The sequence below is a fragment of the Panthera uncia genome (genome assembly GCF_023721935.1).
Source record: "Panthera uncia isolate 11264 chromosome C1 unlocalized genomic scaffold, Puncia_PCG_1.0 HiC_scaffold_4, whole genome shotgun sequence".
Lineage (NCBI taxonomy): Eukaryota > Metazoa > Chordata > Mammalia > Carnivora > Felidae > Panthera > Panthera uncia.
In genome coordinates this window covers 51989673-51997173 of record NW_026057585.1, presented here as the reverse complement: position 1 = coordinate 51997173, position 7501 = coordinate 51989673, and the positions used below count along the sequence as shown (strand labels likewise).

General features: G+C 48.8%; 2 protein-coding genes across 4 annotated transcripts in view; one reads left to right on the top strand and one right to left on the bottom strand.

Annotated features, from left to right (window-relative positions):
* Positions 1–406: 406 nt before the first annotated feature.
* On the bottom strand, positions 407–1338 carry LOC125913662 (skin secretory protein xP2-like). Its single transcript, XM_049618868.1, has 2 exons — positions 1308–1338; positions 407–1236 (listed from the first exon to the last, which is right to left on the bottom strand). The coding sequence occupies exons 1-2, from the start codon at positions 1336–1338 to the stop codon at positions 407–409; spliced, it is 861 nt and encodes a 286-aa protein (XP_049474825.1).
* The window catches only part of AK4 (adenylate kinase 4), a 76032-nt gene continuing 69780 nt past the window's right edge, over positions 1250–7501 (top strand). For all 3 annotated transcript variants that reach the window (XM_049618550.1, XM_049618549.1, XM_049618548.1), the window contains exon 1: positions 1250–1558. In XM_049618550.1, coding sequence (XP_049474507.1) covers positions 1414–1558 — 145 coding nt within the window. In that variant the 5' untranslated portion in view covers positions 1250–1413. The remainder of the gene's footprint in view (positions 1559–7501) is intronic.

Sequence of the window (7501 nt, the reverse complement as noted above, 5' to 3'; positions counted from 1 at the left end):
GGATACGCAGGGGAAGGGAGGGGGGAGATAGTGCCCCTGGGACTTAGTGAATTGTTAATTGTAGTGCCAACATCCTGGGCCCTGAAGTCCTGAAATTAGTAGGCTCTAAAAACCTGAGCCCAGGTGAGTGACCATTTCCTCTTTCCTTCTTCCCCAAAGAGCCTGGGCTTTGGAGCCAGGCAGATAAGGGTTCAAAACTCCCGCTGCACTCTGGGCAAGATTCCACCTCTTTGATTCACAGCTATATGCCAAGCGCCTAAAACAGTGTCTGGAACACGGTAGGAGATCAACAAACGTTTGTTGAATGAATGACGATACTCCAAGCCTCCTTTCCTCATCTGTGAATATCTGGAACGGTTGTTGCGTAAGGAAACCACTAGCCCTGAACTTGACGCATAGTAGGCACTCAACAAGTTGTATTTTTCCTTCCCCTTGACAGTAAACGGGGTCCCCGGGCGAGTGCAAGAGGTGGGTCTGAGTCCTGGCGCCCCCCGCAGGGTGGTGGGGAGCATGTGGGCTGGGAGGGCGGGGTGGGAGCCGAGCGGCGGGAAGGGGAGGGGGCGCCGGCCGACAGCTCGCGCGGAGCCGGTCTTCCCGGCTTACGTAAGGCGCGAGTCCCGCGCGGCCGGCTGGGGCTCGGAGTGGGGGCGGGCGGAGGCGGCGCCGCCCAGCGGGATCCGGGCTGGAAGCCTCTCGGAGCGCCGCGTCCCAGCCGAGGTGTGTGTTTGACTGCTTGGGGTGGAGAGGCGTCGGACTCGGGTTCCCCGCGGCGGGGAGCGCATCCGTCCGCCCTCGGCGGAGGTGGGCGCTGGGCGGTCCGCGCGGGCGGCGGGGGCCGTGGCGACTCCCGGGGATTGACAGCCGCTGGGGAGGGGCCGCGGCGCAGACTCAGCGCTGCCCACGTGCGAGGGTAGGGGCAGGGGCTCAGCCCCCAGGCCGACCGGTGCGTGGGGCGACTGGGGGCGCGCTTGGAGTCACCGCCCCTCCCGGCGTCCCCCTCGGTGGAGACTGGCGCGGGGATGCCAGGCCGCCCGGCCCCTTCCTCGAACGCCGCGTGGGAAACGAAAGAGGAAGGGATAGAGGTGGGCCTGGCCGGGCCGCCCTCAGAGCCCCCGAGTCCGACCCCGCCAGGGGCGGGGACTCCGGACTTGTCCTGAATCGCGGCGTGGGGGCGAGGAGGGCGGGGATGGGTAGCGTGGCGCCTTTCTCCGCCTTTGAGCCGGCCCCGGCGCGGGGCTGAAGGGAGGGGTTGTCTCAAAAGTCACTCCTTCCCCCTGCAGGGGCGCCCGGCGAGTCCCCGCGCGAGCGGAGAGTGTCAGAGGCAGAAGCAGAAGCCATAAAGTTCCCCGGGCTTCTCTGAGGCCGCTGTCCGGGTTGTCCGTTTGGCCGCCCCCTCCCTGCCTGGCGAAGGCAATGGCTTCCAAACTCCTGCGCGCGGTCATCCTTGGGCCGCCCGGCTCGGGCAAGGGCACCGTGTGCCAGAGGATCGCTCAGAGCTTTGGTCTCCAGCATCTCTCCAGCGGCCACTTCTTGCGGGAGAACATCAAAGCCAACACGGGTGAGGGGTGCGGGGGCGAGGGGCGGGGGTGAGCCGTAGCGGGATCGGGTTGGGTCGGGTCTCCTCGGTCCCCGGGCGCCCTTCCCCCGCCCGCATGTGGTCGTGCAGGCTCCTACGTGCCTGGGAGCATGCAAACGGTGGCCCGCGGTGGTGCGGCTTAACCGCGCCCCAGGAGGGTGCCGAGGCTCGCCGGGAGGAGGGTGGGAGGTGCATGCTTCTCCTCTCCTCGCCTGGACTCCTCTTGCCTTGGGGAAAAGCCTGTAACCACCCAGCTGAGGGAGAACCAGACAGCTGAAAACCCCGAGCTTCCCTCTCGCCCTGCTTCCTTAAGGATAAGCCCTCCCAGCCCACGCGTCCCCGGGGAACTGGGGCGTCCCCCGCTCTCGCCGCCCACCTGTGGGAGTCCGGTCCCGCTGCGCTCTGGGGAACCTGTGGCGCCGCGGGGCCCCCAGCCGCGCACTGTTCCTGCCCCTCCGCGTCACCCTGGGCCTCCGGGCAGAGCCCTGGTGGCTTTGAAAGGCCTGTCTGTCCGCTGCCGCCTTCTAAGGTAAACTCTCACCACTAACACCCCTCCTTCGCAAGCCGGGGCCTGGCCGTTAGGAGACTACGTAGTAGGAGACTCAATCTGAGAAATTACATTTTGAATCCAGCTTCCCTGGAAATGGCTTCTTGAGAATGCCTCCCTTGGCTGGCGTCGTGAATTTGGGGATGTAAGTCGCCTGATCGCTTAGTCTTTCAATAGGGCCCTTCACCCCTCTCCTTCCACCCCCACGGCAACCCCGGTTCCTGATGAATTGGCATTGACAGGCAAGAGGTAGCTGTTGCGCCGCTGGTACATAACCTTTCTGGGATGCATATTCTCATAATAAGCAACTCCTTTATGAAAACTTGTTATTTGCAAACGGGAGCTTCTCTACCGCCCTCAGCGGTGTCCGGGGTGGTTAATGCCCATCCGTGGGCTAATTACCCGGGGATCTTCATTACAGAAGCGCAGATTAGTTTCAAGAGGACTGTGCTGGAAAACAGCGTAAAACCTAGGAATCTAGGAAGTATCTAGGAAGTATCTCAAAGGCAGAGTTTTATTTATCTCTTAAACAGATTGCAAAAGCAAGCTTTTATTTTGATTTTCAAGAAGACTCGCCCGCCGCCTCTCATCTCTCAGAAGGAAAAGTTGTGTGTACCAGGTTGCACCTTGAATTTTCTCTTGCCTCAATTGGGTCTGTTTTAATTTTAATACCACTTTTCAATGCATTTTATTCTTTTTGTTTTGGAATGCAGTTTGGGGGAAGAGCAGTGTGAGAGGGAAGGCTGGCTCTCAGCCGGAGGGTTTTGTGATTGGCTCCAGCTTCTCCGTGGTAGGGAGCCAGAGACTTGGTCAGGGGAGGAAACGCTTAAGTGGCATTGGGCCCGTTTCTTAGCATTCCCTCTACCTGACTTGGGGACTCGTTTCCTTCTGTCCTGAAAGACCTCACCCTGTCCATCCCAGACTGGATTAGTGCCCTTTCCATTTTTAAAGAGAATGTGATAGGAAGTGGCTTACTTCAGAACTTTCTTAGAGGTTTTGAAAACTTTCCACTTGCTGTTTTCCCTTATTCTCACTTTTTTTTTTTAAACTTTGTTTGGTTTTTGGATTTTAGTTTCTGTTCTCTTTCACACAGCTTCATTTTCTCCAAGTGTTTCTCCCTACAGTATGACATGACTACAAAATGTTCAGATTTTCTTTTTCTGTTGGGTACCAAGTAGTTTTTTTTATAAACCAATTTAAAAACTGTTTATCAGGGAAAGAGAAGAAAAATGAAGGACAGCAATTTGTTTTCAAAGTGGCTTGTTTCTAGTGGACTTACAGGGTTTTCTTGGATTATTTTTCTCGCAGAAGTTTCTTAGAGTCTCACAGGCTCATTGCCTGGTAAACAAAACATTCCACGGTATTTTTCTTTTGCCTGTTTGCTTTTAGCTAATTTCCTGATAGAGAAGCACAACAGCTCCTCTGTATGTATACCTTTATAGTTGGAACATTTGAAGAAGATGAGGAAGCATAACAGAACCCCCGGAAAGAAAACCTTGGTAGGAATTCGAGTTGGAAGGTAGCTCAGACCATCTGCTCCAACCTTGATTCCGGAATACTCCTGTCCACATGGCTTTCCTGCAACCACTGCCTGCTGAAAAAATGCTCTCCCAGGGAAGGGCTACTCATTGCTTCTGGAAGTCTTCCCTTACCTGCCCTGGCAGAATTCATTTCTTTCCTCTGCGCGTGGCTTTGTTGATTCTGTTGCTGCTGTCACATACAGTTACAATGCGTTACAGCAAATGCCTGTCTGATTCATCCTGTATTTACCAAGTACCTGCTATGTGTCAGACAGTGTTCTAGGTACTGGGGGGCTGTAGCAGTATTTAAGATAATCATGTGTCACTTGTTCACTTCTAACTTCACCATGTTCCAGTACCCTCTGAAGAGACTTCAAGGTCAGGGATATGGCAAAGTACTTAATGCATAGAAAGAGTTCAACAGGTCTTTGGGTCACAAATTCTGTCTACTATCCAAGAGTCAGATAGTCTCCAGCAATTGAGTCCATTCTGTTCAGTTTTGATTTATGGTAAAAGTTTGTGCCTACTATGGATCTGAGATTAGTCAGTCTCATGATAGCTGTCACCCTTTGACTTTGTCTAATTGGCCTGAAGCAGTGTAGGCTGAGACTTAATCAAAGACTTTATTTGAAGACTCACACCCAAGTCTTTGGTTCTCATTTTCTTTCTTTCTTTCTTTTTTTTTTTTTTTTAATTTTTTTAATGTTTGTTTATTTCTGAGACACAGAGACAGAGCATGAATGGGGGAGGGGCAGAGAGAGAGGGAGATGCAGAATCTGAAACAGGCTCCAGGCTCCGAGCTGTCAGCACAGAGCCCGACGCGGGGGCTTGAACTCATAAACCGTGAGATCTTGACCGGAGCCGAAGTCGGTTGCTCAACCGACTGAGCCACCCAGGCGCCCCAAGTTTCTGATTTTCTTTAGTGCATGCATTGCATGAGTAAATAGAAGGGAGAATTATAGATTGCCAGGAGGTGGGTCCTACATTCTGTCATAAAGAATATTAACTTTTCTGTGTATGTGTGTATATGTGTAGGAATGTGGGTGCACACACACTGCTGGCGCTTAGTAGTGAGTCTTATTAAAACTTTATTAGAAGTTTGTTAGAGACATTAGTCTCCATTTGTTGAGTGATAGTGGCTGAAACCTCCCTCTGAAAGGATGTGAGAATCCCGTTTTAAGGGTTGGACAAACAGTGGCATTTAAAAAAATCACCTTATTCTGTACTGGATCTCCTATCTCAAGTACAGGAAAATTGGCAGATTTCCATTTGGAAGCATCCTGGACTTGACTGGGTGAAAGAATGTTCAAGAACAAACGTGTTTCTGCTCTTAATTAATATTAACTGCAGCTTTTGCTGGGGTTTGCATATGGGACCAGCATTTCAAATTAGACTATGGCCTGAGCCTCTTTTCTGTGAAAAGATGACCTAGTTCAGAGGGCTCTGGATTTTTTTTTTTTTTTTTTTTTGCATTTGTTAAGTATAAATGTGTATCTTACGTAAGAGTGAAAACTTCTGAGTCTTGGAGGATAGAGAGGTTGTATCTAGAGACTTGACAGAGTTGAACAAGATATCCGAAACAAATTTAAATAGTTGTTCTGTAGAATATTAATAGGATTTCTGGAATATGCTATGTTCCATTTTTTTTTCTAGCTTGGTAAGACTTGGGGTATAGCTCGAGTCAAGGGTCTGACCATTTTGGAGGATCTGTCTATTCCACAGGTCCACTCAACAATGCTTGGTTTCTTTGAGGGTTTTTATGGGTGTTGAAAGAACAATTTGTGACTTGAATAAGGTGTCCCCTGAGAGTACATCTGCTTTGGCTACATGAACAGCTGAATCTAAGCAGTCTTCAGTGTGGTCTTTTTTTTTTTTTTTTAAGTTTATTTATTGATTTTGATAAACAGAGTGAGCTAGTATGGGTGGGGGAGGGGCAGAGAGAGGGAGAGAGAATCCCAAGCAGGTTCTGCACTGTCAGCATAGAGCCCAACAGGGGCTCGAACTGGTGAACCATGAGATCATGACCTGAGTCAGACACTCAACCGGCTGAGCTGCCCAGGTGCACCCAGTGTGGTCATTTTTTATTTATTTTTGAGAGAGCACAAGCAGGAGAGGGGCAGAGAGAGGGGGACAAAGAATCTGAAGCCAGCTCTGCCCTGACAGCACAGAGCCCGATGTGGGGCTTGAACTCATGAACTGCAAGATCATGACCTGAGTCAAAGTTGGACGCTCAAACAACAGAACCACCCAGGTGTCCCCAGTGTGGTCATTTTTTAAAAGGAGCTTTAGTTGTACCTTGTGGAAAATTTGGAAAATGTGAATTAGATTTTATCTAAAGGGCACTAAAAAGCTATTGAAGAGTTTTAAATAAGATAATGACATGAAAGGATTTACTCTAAAAGTTGAACTTTGGGATGCTGTGTGAAGTGACTCCAGTTAAGCTAGAGTGATACCAGGAAGACCGATGTAGATGAGGAGAGTGGACCATGGCTTGGATTGGGGGGTAGTTGTGAAGGCAGAGAGAAATGAAGGGCTTTAGGATGCAAATGAAGGCAGAGTTTACGGGGATGAATGAGCTGGTGGTGAGCGGTGATGGAGAGAAAGCAGCCCAGAGATCAGTCCTGGGATTTTGGCCTTAGCACTTGGGTGAATGTGCCTTAGGGTTGAACTGGAGTGTGCCTAACCAGTCTGGTGTGGAACATTTGGGTTACTTGCTGTTTAATAATGCTCTTATGAACGTCACTGCATGTAAATCATTCAGCAAATATATTTTCCTTGGCATAGGTTACTAGAAACAAAATGACTAGGGGTACCTGGGTGGCTCAGTTGGTTAAGCGTCCGACTTCTGCTCAGGTCAGACTTCTGTTCACTTCACGATCTCATGGCTGGTGAGGTGGAGCCCCGCGTCTGGCTCTGTGCTGACAGCTCAGAGTCTGGAGCCTGCTTTAGATTCTGTCTCTCTCTCTCTCTCTGTCCCTCCCCCATTTGTGCTCTGACTCTCTCTCTCTCTCAAAAATAAATAAAATCTTAAAAAAAATTTAAAAAGAAAAAGAAATAAAATGACTGGATCAGAGTAGTTTTTAAACTGTAGAAGAAAGGAATTTTAAACTTAGCTTACAAGAGTGCCTGGCTGGCTCAGTCAGTACAGCATGCAACTCTTGATCTCAGGGTTAATGAGTTCAAGCCCCATGTTGTGCGGGGAGCCTACTTAAAAAAAAAAAAAAAAATTAGCTTACAAGCTTCTAGTCAAGGGCTTGGTTGAAAAGCAGATAATAGGTTCTAAATTATTCATGTAGTTTTTGGCTTAGTAAATATTTAAGTATAGACATGGGTACACATACATTGATATGTATTTAAACTCTCCTTGTTTTTCTGGTTATAAAAATAGTATGTGTAAGTTATCAAAGGTTTAAAAAAACAAGAAAAATAAATAAGACAAACACTTGTAATCCCACTAACTGGAAGGAAAAAAATACTGTTAATACTTTTAAAAACAGTGTATCCTTCCAGACTGAATTTCAAGAATAAACTTTGTATTACTATTTTGAAAATTGCTTGCTTTATTGCACAACATATCATTTATTATTTTTTAGTGTCATTACAATGTGTTCTTTAATATGAGCTTAGTGCCCCTGTACTCTTTTAATATAATTTTTATCCCACTTTTGTTTTTTTTGGAAAGGTAATATGTGCAGATGGTAAAATTTTCAAACTACACCAGAAATGGTGTGGAAAGTCTCTCTCCCCTCCTTGACCGGTGGTTCCCCAGTTACTCTCTACAGGAATACATGTTCCCTGACCCATGGTTCCTCTCTCTACCAGGATACCTACTAGTTACTTTTCTTGAATGTTCATCCA